At 40.3% G+C, this 14,899-nt stretch overlaps 1 protein-coding gene and 1 long non-coding RNA gene across 3 annotated transcripts in view; one reads left to right on the top strand and one right to left on the bottom strand.

Moving 5' to 3' along the window:
* Positions 1-14,899, top strand: part of LOC149970246 (uncharacterized) — a 246,874-nt gene that overhangs the window by 91,129 nt on the left and 140,846 nt on the right. The window lies entirely within an intron of this gene.
* The window catches only part of LOC110489416 (KH domain-containing, RNA-binding, signal transduction-associated protein 3), a 153,247-nt gene that overhangs the window by 13,822 nt on the left and 124,526 nt on the right, over positions 1-14,899 (bottom strand). For both annotated transcript variants that reach the window (XM_036971446.2, XM_036971447.2), the window contains exon 7: positions 9,172-9,254. In XM_036971446.2, the coding sequence (XP_036827341.1) occupies positions 9,172-9,254 (83 nt within the window). The remainder of the gene's footprint in view (positions 1-9,171; positions 9,255-14,899) is intronic.

Raw genomic sequence — 14,899 nt, forward strand, 5'->3', positions numbered from 1 at the left:
ATCCATCCTGCTCTGCCTTTCTAAAGTCTTCGAAAGCCAAGTTAACAAACAGATCACCAACCATTTTGGATCCCACCGTACCTTCTCCGCTATGCAATTTGGTTTCCGAGCTGGTCATTGGTGCACCTCAGCCACGCTCAAGGTCCTAAACGATATCATAACCGCCATCAATAAAAGACAGTACTGTGAAACGGTCTTCATCGACCTGGCCAAGGCTTTCGACTCTGTTAATCACTGCATTCTTAACGGAAGACTCAATAGCCTTGGTTTCACAAATGACTGCCGTGCCTATTTTACCAACTACTTCTCAGATAGAGTTCAGTGTGTCAAATCGGAGGGCCTATTGTCCGGACCTCTGGCTGTGTCTATGGGGGTGCCACAGCATTCAATTCTCAGGCCGGCTCTTTTCTCTGTATACATCAATGATGTCGTTCTTGCTGCTGGTGATTCTACACTCCTCAACACTCGCCACTACGGCCTATTTATTGCCTTACCTCACTAATCTTACTACATTTGCACACAGTGTATATAGATTTTTCTGTTGTGTTATTGACTGCACGTTTGTTTATCCCATGTGTAACTGGCCTACCTGGTTAAATAATGGTGAAATAAAAATAAAAAACAACTGATCCACACCTTTAGTGGTCTACATTGGTACTTCTGTTCGCATACTGTTGGTGGACGACCCACCAAGACTTGCCATTCAGACATCCATTACTGTTCTCTCCTCTGTACTCTCTTACCTCAGCATGGCTCTCCCCTTTGCTGCTATCTCTACAAGTCCCCTGTGCTCTGTGCTACCTCTTACCTCCACGCTTGTCTCTTGAATTGAGTTTTACAGCTGTTCCTAGGGGATGTGTCTGCCCTTTAAAACACTGTCACAGCTACCCCTGTAACCGCGGCCCTCCTCCCTGTAACCACGGCCCTCTGGGAGCAGCCTAACGGCCCAGGGCCGGTATTCAGGCGAAAGGGACGGGAAAGGGAAGATGCGAGAGGCCCCTGTAGTCTTATAGGTGTCAGGAATGAAATAACACTCTGATCCAAACCGACCTGTGTGAGTGTCCATCCTCTGGATGACCTCACCCAGCGTCCAGCAGTCGCAATACAGAGCAGCACCTGTCATTCTCCTCATTTACATACAGGGAGATCACCTCCTATCACTAACACAATGAAAGTGATTCTCCTCATTTACATACAGGGAGATCACCTCCTATCACTAACACAATGAAAGTGATTCTCCTCATTTACCTACAGGGAGATCACTTCCTATCAGTGAAAGTGATTCTCCTCCAGTCTCTCTATTTATCTGACCTTCCACCTGCTTAATAATACCCACCCACCTACCTACCTACCTACCTACCTTCAGTTAACTCTCCACAGACTTAGCCCTTTGCCAGTGTTTTAATAATTAGGTTGTGTTGGGTCGATCAACGATTGTGCACCCATATCAGACATGCTTTTAAGTTATGTACACAGTAGGTTCCTCAGGACCTCTGGCCCTGGCCTTTTAACTATCCCAAAGCCTAGGACCAAGAGGCATGGAGAGACAGCCTTTAGTTATTATGCCATCAGCCTTTGGAATAGCCTGCCAGGGAACCTGAGGGAGGGCCAAAAGTGTGGACATATTTAAAAGTGGTCTTAAAACGCATATTTTTAAGCTTTGCTTTTCCTTAGGGTGATTTTAAGTCATTCCATTTTGTCATTATTTTATTTTCTATCTTATGTTTGTTGTGCAGTAAATATTTCAGTTTTTATTTTCATAGTTTTGTATTATTGCGTTCCATTCCATGTCTGAAATGTGCTGCATAAATAAAGCTTGATTTGATGATTTGATTTGGGTTAGTGTATTAAATACTGTAGAAAGAGACTATGATGGCGCTCATACAGATTGACTGCTCTTGTGCTGAACCTGAAGCTGCCATGGATGTCATGCTGATCTGGCGTTCCAAAATGTTCCCGAAGGCTTTCCCTGTCTTCTGAAATATGCAAATGTCTCCAAGTTGAGAAGAACCGCTAACAGTCTCATGTTTCAAGGTTGCGAACTGTTCATTTTTTCCTTTGAACGTGAATCTACTACATTCATGTTGACTAAATATGATTGAAATTTTCTTTTTAGGCTATTATCAGCAATAATGATTTGAAAACAGGTTGCATGTCTTGTATTTAGTAGAATTAATATGTCCATCTCAATCATCTCTACTGTATAATAGACATACTGTACATGTCACAAATTCCCAAAACAAACTCTCCAGAATGGCTGCCCAGTTTCCCACCAGGCATAGGGCTGATATCATACTGGAGACATTGGAGAAACCAATGGTCGTAAAAATCTCTGCTTGTTATCCTGCAGCTAGTGAAGTCCTGCCTGCCCGCCTTCCTGCCACCCAGCCAGGGATCTAACATGGTGGCTGTGCTGTGAGCTCCTCAGGCTCTGTGAGACATTGTTAGGGAGACATCTTGTCCATGGATCCAGTCTAACACTCCCCTGGGCCCTTCCCTGCTCCAGCCCTGCTACCGCTCTGACCTGCTCAGGCTGAGTTTGGGCTCCGGGCTAAAACAGGGCTGCACCTTTTGTTCATCAACAGATCTAAATTGTATGACCTTAAAAAGGAAATTTGCTGTACCGTATGCACTATGCACTGCAATGTTGGTTGAACTGTACACACTGGCTCTGTAGTGTGGGAAATGAATGCTTTAGAAAACAAGTCTGTGCGAAAATGGTTCATGTTCAGATGTCCTTTCAATTTAATTGCCTGCTGTTAGATGTAGTAGGATAACTATGTTATAGTATATTAAAATATGCATATGTACATACACGGACTGTACAAAACATTAGGAGCACCTGCTCTTTCCATGACATAGACTGACCAGGTGAATCCAGGTGAAAGCTATGATCCCTTATTGATGTCACTTGTTAAATCCACTTCAATCAGTGTAGATGAAGGGGAGGAGTCAGGTTAAAGAAGTATTTTTAAGCCTTCAGACAGTTGAGACAGGGATTGTGTATGTGTGCCATTCAGAGGGTGAATGGGCAAGACAAAATATTTAGGTGCCTTTGAACGGGGTAGGTGCCAGGCGCACCGGTTTCTGTCAAGAACTGCAACGCTGCTACAGTTGGTTTTTCCACAATTGTGCCAGTTCTGGGGACAAACGGGGGAGGGGGTGCATCTCAATATTAGGAAGGTGTTCTTAATGTTTGGTGTACTCCGTGTATACAGTACCTTGATGTCTTTGCGCTATGCTACAGGGTATCATCCCCATGCATTGTTAAGGGCTGCTAGCGTCTATGATGCTTTTACTCTACAGATGAAAGAAGAAATCAAAGGGTCTCGTCTGGTTAACAATATCTCTTAATAATCAACTGTCCTATGAAATAGGGTTTAGTTTTAATGAAAAAGAATAATGCATTGGTTTATGAGGAACTAAAAAGATGACTAGTGTGTTCAGAAAGCAAGGAGGCTACTGTACTGTACATATTCATAAATACCTACTGAGAGTAAATAGTCATCCTGAGTGTATATAGAGCAGACTGGTTGCAGTGTTCTAAGAAATTGCAAGAGATCTTTGCTTGTATCGTGTACATGATAAACAATCAAAGCTCAAAATAAAAATAAATACTTTCGAGCCAGTTCTGAGACGTATAAAGAAATAAGTCAACAAAAATATGTAAATAAACAGAATAGTGTGCCTCAGGAGGAAGATGATGTAAAGTATGGAGGCCCATTAGTCAGCCCATGGGTGCATCTAAAACGGCACCCTATTCCATATAGTGTACTACTTTTGTAATGCACTACTTTTGACAAGAGCCCTATGGACCCTGGTCAAAAGTAGTGCACTATAAAAGGAATATGGTGCCATTTGGGACTCACGACTATCTCTAGCCAGAGAATAGATCTCAGAATCTCTTTGAGTCTAGCATCAGGCCTCTGGGCAGAACATACACACACACATAATCCACCCAGCCTCTACATGACGGACTCCATTTTTCCTTCTGCCTTAAGCCTCTGTGATTATTCACCAGGCTCCTTTTAAAACAAATGGCTGCAAATAGACACCAGGGTTCTAAGAGGCAGGCAGGCTTTAATATGTACCCCTCAGTCTCTGAGGAACTGCATAGAGGGGTGAGAGAGAGAAAGGGGGAGAGAGAGAAGCAGATACTTTGGCCCTAACAGAGAGTGTGTGAGAGATGGATGCCGCCTGGCCTGGGCGACATATATCCTGACACCGACACAAAAGAAAACATCAACCATGCCTCCTCACAAAGCAGGGGACAGTCTAATATGTTATTTTTTCTCCCCCCCCCCCCCCCACACATAGCTGCCTCTAATGCAATTTTTGACATCTTAAGTGCAGCAACAATCAGGCCCTCTTTGAAACTGCCCATGCACGCAGAAAATACAGAATAGAGGAGAGGTGGGAAGATGGTGTGACAGCAGTAGGGATGCGTCCCAAATGGTGCCCAATTCTAAATTTAGTGTGCTACTTTTGACCAGAGAGAGTCAAAAGTAGTGCGCTATATGTGGAATATGGTGCCAATTGGGACGCATCCCAGATGCAGGACCGATAAAAGAGTGTCCTTTGACCTTAAGTGACATGGTGAAAGTAATCACGATCGCTCCCTTGATATGAGAAAATCAATTCTGTACATTTAGTTGTAGGGTCTTCTTTTTCTATCAGGGGTGGGAACCTAAATTATTTCCCAAGCGTTTCGTTCTGAACAGAACCAATATTTGTTTTTTTCCCTTCCACTGTTACGACCAGCAAAATAAAGTTCTGAACCGTTTCAACCCCCAAAAAAACGGTTTATATTGTTCCTTTCTGTTCCTCTTTAAATTCGTTTTTTTGTACATTTAGCGAAACATTAGATTATGTCACCAATCAGATATAACAGCTTGCTATGGAGCAGGCTATGGATGTTTACATGTATTGGACAGGCAAGTGTAGGGTGCGAGATATGACAGAAATGATTCCGGTTGGGAGAGATCGAGAGAGGGAGAAGGAGAAGGCTTGACATTGAAGCACTGGGCATCTTATTATCTTAATTAGGCCCACAGAATTATTCGTACGGAGAAGAGGCGATTTTAATGTCTTTGAACTTCAGAGGGTTGGCTTAACGTTGCACCAGAGCTAGCTAACTAGCTAACAAGCTTGTGTGTGCAGAGCGTCACCAGAACTAAAATAAAAATCCGTTTTATCTTTTTGTAGTTGTCATGTTCGTTGTAACGAGGAGACCAAGGCGCAGCGTGATTCCTCTTTATTAAAGGAAGAACACTTAAACAAACTAACCAACACGAACGTGACGCTGTATAACACGCGAGCTGAAACAAGCAACTATACATAGACAATAACCCACAAACTATCCCAGGCATATGGCTACCTAAATATGGTCCCCAATCAGAGACAACGATAAACAGCTGCCTCTGATTGAGAAGCAATCTAGGCAACCATAGACATAAAAACACCTAGACTGGAAAAAAACCCATAAATATACAAAAACCCTAGACAGGACAAAAACACATATATCCCCCTCGTCACACCCTGACCTAACCAACATAATAAATAAAACAGATAACTAAGGTCAGGGCGTGACAGTAGTTAATAAATCCAATGGGAAAAGTGATATTTATAGTATCTAACTAGCATTGAAAAATGTAATCCATTCTTCTCTAATAAAAAATACCTCTTCTTAATTTCTGAATCACGCTTGAAGCATCAGTAGGTAGCCTAAGCTTCGGAGGGGAAGGGGCAGTTAGCCTACACATGCACACACACTGGCAAAGATTTTCAGCTGGCAGGCAGACACTGGAATAGGTTTCTGAGTGGCTTTGCATAAGCACGTTGTTTCATTTTTGTGGGAGTGAGAAAAAAAATACCCGGTATGTAAAATAATGTAATAACATTTTTTTAAAGTAAAATAACGGTTCTGTTCCGGAACAGTGTAGATCACTTTTTTTCACGGTTCTGATTCTGTTCCTCAAAAAATGTTGGTTCTGTTCCCTGAACCGGTTCCAACCGATGGTTTCTATTGCACAGAGCTATAGGGCACCAAACAGCAATATAGCTGCAGGGTCTTCTGTTGCTGTTGTCTAGAGCCAAACAACCAAACAGCCATTTAGGCTTCATGAGGCAACAATGGCTGACATGGAAAATAGGCTCAAAAAATATTAGCACAAGGGATCCACTAGTATTAGTCAAGCTATGGCATTATGGTTAAAATGCTTTTGACAGGACATCAGAATGAGAAGATACAGTAGTTTGTTTGCCCTCAATTTCATTCTGAGCCCCCAAACGCTGTCTTCTATGTTGGCACTAAGACATGCCCTGTGCATGCCTGGCCTCTCTGATCGCCCCTCCGTATGTTCCATTAGAGTTCAATCTATTAGAGGTCATTCCATTTCAGTTCCTCATGACGTAGTGGATGTTTATCTATTTATAATTCAGAACTGTCTCTTTCTCCTTCAGAACTCAAATATTAATGAACCAGTTTTTTTCTATGTAATATTGTTGTATCGCCGTTCATTTTTGAACGTATGTCAAAAGCAATTCTTCTGATCCCTAAATGTGACTTTTCCCCCAACCGATCATTACCGACAGCTGGATGCTGCTGTAATCAATTAAAGATAGCACAGATGCTCCAACACACATTTATGTATTAGTCTGTCCTTACAAATCTAACTATTTCATGCAGAAATGTTTATTTTATGCATAAGGTAACAGTAATGGATCTGAAGACACCACCCCACACATAGATATTTCTACGGTCTTTCAAACGATTCGAAAAGTGGATTCACCACTGCTCCACGCAGTGTGTGTGTGTGTGTGTGTGTGTGTGTGTGTGTGTCTCCTCATGCCCCGAGTCCATTTCATGTTTCTGATTGTTAACCAAGCTACTGTCACCATTCACACCTGTACGTCTCACTCTCGCTACACAGGCTAATGAATAATTAGCGTGCTAACATGCTAATCTGACATGGTTCACATTAAAGGTCTTCTCGGGTCCCGAAATTGAGATCCGATCCGAATTGGATATGTGAAATTCCTACCCGACCCTGACAGGATCCAGACGTTAAAAAAATATACTGTTGTTATTTTTCGTCCAATTTGGATCCGACCTAAAAACATGTTAGGTTTGAGAGAGAATCGGATTCAAATTGGGTCAGGTCTGTATCTGACCCAATGGATCTGAAAGAAAAAAAGATTTTGCTTGATTGCCCAAAATGGAGCATTATCGACATACTTGTCTGCTGAACTTTAACGTGCATTTTCGTTGTATCTAAAATAATTTATCTGTGGTCTACAGCTTAGTATTTTCATAATTACATCCCTATAGTTAGATGGAGAACATTAGGAGGTTTTCAGAAATGTTTTCCTTATTTCTGTTGACTAAATATTTGAGTAGGAGGATGTTTTTGTGATGATCATCGCATGCCAGCCTGAGAGTAACAAATTATTTTACTGAATCTCCAAGCTGACAAGGTACAAATCTGTCATTCTGCCCCTGAACAAGGCAGTTAACCCATTGTTCCTAGGCCGTCATTGAAAATAAGAATTTGTTCTTAACTGACTTGTCTAGTAAAGTAAAGGTCAAATAAAAATAAAAAAATAATAAAAATGACAATCTAGCTTACTTAACTGTTTTGATAAACATTGATTTAGACTAAAGGTAGGCTATAGCAAGCTTGACCAACAAGCTTCGAATTAAAAATACATTTTGAATAAACTAGGAAAGGATGGAGTCTCCCATTTGCATTCCCGTGTCACAATTGGGATTTGTAGGTGTAGGTTAATTTTGTTTCTGTTGACCACGTTTTTGAGCATAGAGGATTTTAGGACGCTAAGTAGTCAGAGAGCGCTGTGTGTTAGACAGTGTTAGACACATTTTAGTAGGCTATTTCTATAACTCAGGTCTAACTAATTGTAATAGCCTAATATTTTGTTTTCTAAATTAAATGCAGATTTCATTAAAGCCTACAGAATTAGCCTACACAGCCTGAGATTGGTTTGGATGTCGGTTTGATGGAAAAGTCATCCATGCCACTCTGTGAAGAGTGAAGTTGTCCTGATATTTCTTATCCATGCCTTACACAATGTACACATCGGCAGCCTTTCAACATTCGGCTACATCATTTTCTGCAGATAAGCCTATGGCTATCAGTCTAATGCAAACACACATTCATACACTGCATGAGCAGATGAAATGGTCAAAAATGCTATTTTTTAAAGACGACCAGAAGAATGTGTTGGCAACTCTGCAGTAGTAGTAATTCTTTTTGAATGAAAGCCAGGAAACTAGCGCATGAATGGGTCACCTTTGTTATATCACACATTCAACATTAATTAACAAACTGTTATTTTAAATATAAAAATAATGATAAAATAGCTAAATAACATACTAAATAGGCCAAGCCTAACAAATGAAAAAAAGCCTGAATGAACAAGTACATTTAATAAATTAAACAATTAAATGAAGTAGCTCAGATCTTGATATTATGGGCAACCTTTTCCCCCCTGTATCCACAATGTGCATAAATGAGGCGATTACAGACGATTTCCCTGTTTATATATTTCTTGCACTTTATACAGCCTAGGCTATCATTATCCACTGCGTCCTCCTCCTCTCCCATAACAAGTAGGCCTAAAGCTTATTTCACGTGAAGTGCACAGTGGCTGCTATTCATGAAGTGAATATGTCGTTTTGTCACAAAATGATAGTGACACATTTGGTTTGAGGAAATGGGACCCCCTGACAATAATGTAAGATAATAAAATGGAAATGTGTGGTTCTGTTGTTTAGGAATTAACTCTTCAAATATAATTTCAGATCCGGTTGGTATTTCACATATTTTCACACAGATCGGGTCGGACCTCGGGTTACCGGGTTCGGGTAGATTCACGAAGACCTCTTGTTCACATGCTGCTAATGGAGAAATAGCATGCTAACATGCTAATCTGATGTAAAGCATTGATGCAACATCCTGCCAACAATCTCGGACAACCTTCATGTATTTTTGATTCAGACAAAATCCTAATAGGGCCCACTTGATTTGCCCACTCAAGCATCCGTTTCCCCCCTATTTAACTAATAAACACCAATAATAGACACTACAGTATTGTCTTGCTAAAACAGGGATGAGGATAAGGACACCTGAGAAACAGGAAATGGACTCTTACTTCTGTCCTTGATTGCTGTAACTGTTGTCGTAGGAGTCATAACCCTGGTCATCGTAAGCTGTCCCGTATCCATCATCATATTCCTGGAGATAGAAAGAGAGGATAAAATACATAAAGAACATGTAGAAACATCACCACAACGTTTTTTTCCGCGCTCTACCATGGGACTGGTCAGTCCAGGTCACTAAGTCCATCCATGTCAGTCGGTCATAACATAGTTTGTTCCCTAAATGTGACTTGTTCCCCAACTGATCATCCGCGACAATTGGATGCTGCTGTAATCACTTAAAGATCAGCACAGATGCTCCAAAATGCATTCAGAAAATCTAACGATTTCAATGTGTAAATGTTTATTTTATGCATACGTTAACTGTCATGTTAACTGTCATGTATCTGAAGACACCATCTCACACATGTCTACTGTCTTCCAACTACTCTGACCTCGAAAATATTTACTGATCTTAAATGCACACATTATTTCTCGATTGGGAGTATATTAGAAGAATAGGTCGTGTACCATTGCGCCACATACAGTACCAGTCAAAAGTTTAGACGCAGGTACTCATTCCAGGGCTTTTCTTTATTTTTACTATTTTCTACATTGTAGAATAATAGTGAAGACATCAAAACTATGAAGTATCACATATGGAATCATGTAGTAACCAAAAAAAGTGTTAAACTAATTTTGACTGGTACTGTGTGTGTGCGTGCATGTGCGTGCATGTGTGCGTGTGCGTGTGTGTGTGCGTGTGCAACAGCCAGATGTATCTCCTCATGCCCCGAGTCCATTTCATCACCATCTCTGAAGAGGAGCTTGAAACATCTGCCTGAGCTCCAGCAATATCCCCTCTCCTCCCCACTCCTCCCCCTCTTTCCCACCCCCCACCCCCCCAGTCCCCTAACCCCCTGCCTAGTGGAACATCAAAGGGGCGCAGAGCCGCACCCGTCCTAATTTAGGATAAATGGGAATTATGTTCCACAAAGATGTCGACCCCTCGTGACACATCCCTCATCCCCCTCACCCCCAACACTCCACCACTAATTCCATCTGGGTGATTTGCATGCACAAACTGTGAGACTTACAGTGAGAGAGAGACAACATACTCATCTCCGTGTTATTATGAAGGCCTCTAATGCCTGATTAGAAACATGCTTCTGCCAGACGCCACCATTTGGATCCACTCTTTTATCTTTAATCCTGAGGAAGCTAACGAACTAACTGTGTATGACGGGGGAAAATAAAGTTCATCAAAGTTGGGCTGCTGTGGTTGTGTAAATCTGTATGCATCCCAAGTGGCGCCCTATTCCTTCCAAAGTAGTGCACTATATAGGGTTCCAATTGGGAGGCACGCTGTTACAAATAGAGTTCCCTGGCCTCTGGTTTTCTAATCACCACAGTAACAACATTAATATTACCATGTTAGATCATGGTGTGTAAATCTGATCATCAACTTTCAACTGTCATTCCGCTTTGTTGGTGGATTATGTATTATGGACTGTAAGGTCCATACCATGTTTGGATGTCACGTCAAGATGCTAAATACCTATAGTACCAGTCAAAAGTTTGGACATACAGTGCCTACTCATTAAAAGGGTTTTTCTTTATTTTTTACTATTTTCTACATTGTAGAATAATAGTGAAGACAACACAACTATGAAATAACACATATGGAATCATGTAGTAACCAAAAAAGTGTTAAACAAATCTAAATATATTTTATAGCCACCCTTTGTCTTGATGACAGCTTTGCACACTCTTGGCATAAATAGTAAAATAGTACAAATAAAGAAAAACCCTTGAATGAGTAGCTGTGTCCAAACTTTTGTCTGGCACTGTATATAATATATCATATGAATCATATTTGAAGAGTTTCATTCCAAAATGCTATATATCCATTTTTAGAAATGTTTGTCAATTATATTTTATTGTTTAAAGAAATGATGAAAGATATTGTTTTTTTCATTATCTAATCGTGGCATGAGGTTGTTCAATGACAGATTTTTTTACAAAATCTGTCACTTGATGGTTTCATTTCAGAGAGACAAATAGTTATTGTTTATTTGCATTTTATTAAATTTGTATAATTCATTAAAATACTGAGCTATATTGTATGAAAAAAAAATGGAAATTACTGTATATAATTTTAAACTAATACAATTGCTTAGAGAGATTTTTTTTACCTGAAAAAAAATGTAGTCAAAAATGTAGAGATCAAAATGATTGAATAAATGTATGAGTGAGAAAGTCAAAGAGGGTACCCCAATGATCATACCCCAAGACATGCTAATCTCTCACCATTACCGATAACAGGGGAGGTTTGCAGGGGAGGTTTGCATGTATGATCTTTGACCCTCTGTAACTTTCTAACTCATCATTATTCACAATTCATTCAGGATTATCTATAATCAATGTAGAAGTGTTTAGAAATATATATTATTATTTATTATGAAAGTGACTACAAAATTACACAATACATTATTTACCACAAAATACTCTGAAACACAATCAAAATGAACTGTAGATGCATCCAAAACGTTTCTAGTCACACGCTTGATGTAGTCATCAGGTGCTAGGAATATGGGACCAAATATTCAACTTTTGACTACTTTATTTATAAGAATCTCATGGGGTGTCAATCATTTCTTCCATACCTTTTTGACAGAAAAAAATATGACTTGTTAAACAAAATCTCTTTCTCTAAGCCAGGGGTTCGTAAACTTTTCCAGCCTGGGACCCAAATGAGAAATTCTGTGTTTTCCTGGGACCCCAGCTTAGGAAAATATGCAACTATACATAAATATTGTTACATTTGGGCCTCCCGGGTGGCGCAGTGGTCTAGGGCACTGCATCGCAGTGCTAGCTGTGCCACCAGAGATTCTGGGTTTGCGCTCTGTCGCAGCCGGCTGCGACCGGGAGGTCCGTGGGGCGACGCACAATTGGCCTAGTGTCGTCCGGGTTAGGGAGTGTTTGGCCTGTAGGGATATCCTTGTCTCATCGCGTACTAGCGACTCCTGTGGCGGGCCGGGCGCAGTGCACGCTAACCAGGTCGCCAGGTGCACGGTGTTTCCTCCGACACATTGGTGCGGCTGGCTTCCGGGTTGGATGCGCGCTGTGTTAAGAAGCAGTGCGGCTTGGTTGGGTTGTGTTTCGGAGGACACATGGCTTTCGACCTTCGTCTCTCCCGAGCCCGTACGGGAGTTGTAGCGATGAGACAAGATAGTAACTACAAACAATTGGATACCACAAAAAGGGGGTAAAATTTAAAAATTACAAATATTGGTACATTTCATTGCCCTTATGCCTAAAAAAATGCAATATAGACAAAAACAAATAACAATGAAATTAAATATCCATATAAATATATATTAATGTAATTTTCCCCCATTAAAAACACTCTTACATATCTGTCTAGGTTGGAGCTGCTGTTGTTACAATATAATACATAATTTTAATTCTGAACTGGAATAAACGGATTGATCATGTCAAACAGATATATAACAGAACACACACAGGCTTTTTGATAGTGCAACCCTAAGTAACAGTACATATGAAAAATGATCAGGGCTGTTGTACATCTTACATCTTACTTCAATTATTGTTGAAATAAAGTCTAGGTTGGAGCTGTTGCTGTTAAAATACAATGCATATGTTGTAGTTTGAACTGGAATAAACTGATTGATGTAGACCAGAAAACATACAGCAGTCTATTCTGGGCTCTGTTTTTGACAGTACAACACTGAGGTCGTGCTCATCCTTCAAATTGTTTCTATACCTGTTTTTTTTTAAAGTATGTCAGAGTTGAGAACCCTGACTCGCATAGGTATGTGGTGCCAAACTGGACCAGAACATCATCTGCTTTCTCAGTCAGGCAGGAGACCGCTTCCTGCTGTAGATGAACAACCCAGAACTGTGTGAATGTGTTTGCCTCAAAAAGCATCTTGCTCCAATCAGTTTATTCCAGTTCAGAATTACAATTGTATTTTAACAGCAACAGTTCCAACCTAGACTAGTTTTCAACAATAATTTCTACAGTAAGATGTACAGTACACCTGATCATTTTTCATCTTCATCTGTACTGTTACTAGGGTTGCCCTATCAGTAGCTAGTTTGCTTTGGCGAATGTTAGCTATTTGCTGTGTACAAGGCCAGGGGATTGTTTGAAAGAGAAACTCACATCTACTACTATGAGAGTTAGTTAGTACTCCCTTATTTCTGCTGATTGTCACCTGTTATAAAATGACAACAATGCCCTGCTAGCTGACGTACTCTTCAAATGTCGAAGCACTGTTCCCAGAATGCTTCATTCTGCCCTGTTCTGAAATAACTCCCTGGGGTTTACCATTATATTCATTTGTTCTGCATACCTGCATACCTATAACATGATGCTGCCACCACTATGCTTGAAAATATGGAGAGTGGTACTCAGTAATGTGTTGTATTGCATTTGCCCCAAACATAACACTTTGTACTCAGGACAAAAAGTGAATTGCTTTACCACATTTTTGCAGTATTACTTTAATACCTTGTTGCCAACAGGATGCATGTTTTGGAATATATTTATTCTATACAGGCTTCCTTATTTACACTCTGTCAATCAGGTTAATATTGTGGTGTAAATACGATGTTGTGTTGTTGATCCATCCTCAGTTTTCTCCTATCACAACCATTAAACTCTGTAACTGTGTTGGCTTGATTGTGAAATTCCTGAGCGGTTTCCTTCCTCTCCTTCCTCCCTTTCCTTCCTCTCACAACAAAATGTGGGAATAGCCATGGGGTGTGAATACTTTCTGATGGCACGTCTATTAATATTAAATTGTAGAAAAATCTCAGCAAAATAGTAAAAAGTAAAACCATGTATCTGTGGCTGATCAAGTATGCATAGTGAGCCTCACTTATCAAATAAATTAGGCTCAGTTGAGTATGAAAAGCCAGAGGGAGATGATCGTAGATCGGAGGAGAGAAAATATATTTTTTGGGGTCTAGCGGAGGAGACAGTCAACCCAGAAATATAACTCATTTTCAAGCTGTCAATAAATAATAAAACAGTTGGAAATCTCCACAGCAATTGGATTCACTAATCCAGTTCACGAATCTATACAACTATTATTTGTATCTGAAATATATGCCTGCATGATGAACGACACAGAAAAGTTATTGTCCATATATTGTTTGATTAGTCAGCTGTGACAACATTGAGAAAACAAATACTGTGCAACATGCTTAATTAATGACTAGCATTTGGAGTATATTCACATAATGAATAACATTGTGGAATCATCACTTTCTCTGTCAGACACAATAATAAGGTCAATGCTGGTGATTTCTCATGTTCTACTCTGTTGCATAGATCCATTTTTAAAGACATCCTCTCAGCATTACAAGACTAATCATATGTCCTGACCCCATGTAGTTGATAGTATCATGGCCTTGGTTATAATCTAATAGCTGGTTATGAGTGTAATGAGACAATATCGTTCTATAGAACAGAAGGCTGTACTACAAAGCCACGCTCTGGCTTCTCCATAAAACGTAGCACATCTCTCAGATAAATATACAACAAAAACATAGTTAGCTCTGCAAGGAAGGTGCAGGGGATCAAGCAGACCATTACAAAAGAGCCCTCACAAAGGCCCACAAGGTACTGATGGACCCCAGACAGCCTCTTTACCAGGTGTTTGAGCTACACCTCGCGTGCAACGTTATAGGGCACCAGGGCACAAAAAGAAT

The sequence above is a fragment of the Oncorhynchus mykiss genome, chromosome 30, assembly GCF_057628025.1.
Source record: "Oncorhynchus mykiss isolate SJ-2025 chromosome 30, ASM5762802v1, whole genome shotgun sequence".
Classification (NCBI taxonomy): Eukaryota; Metazoa; Chordata; class Actinopteri; order Salmoniformes; family Salmonidae; genus Oncorhynchus; species Oncorhynchus mykiss.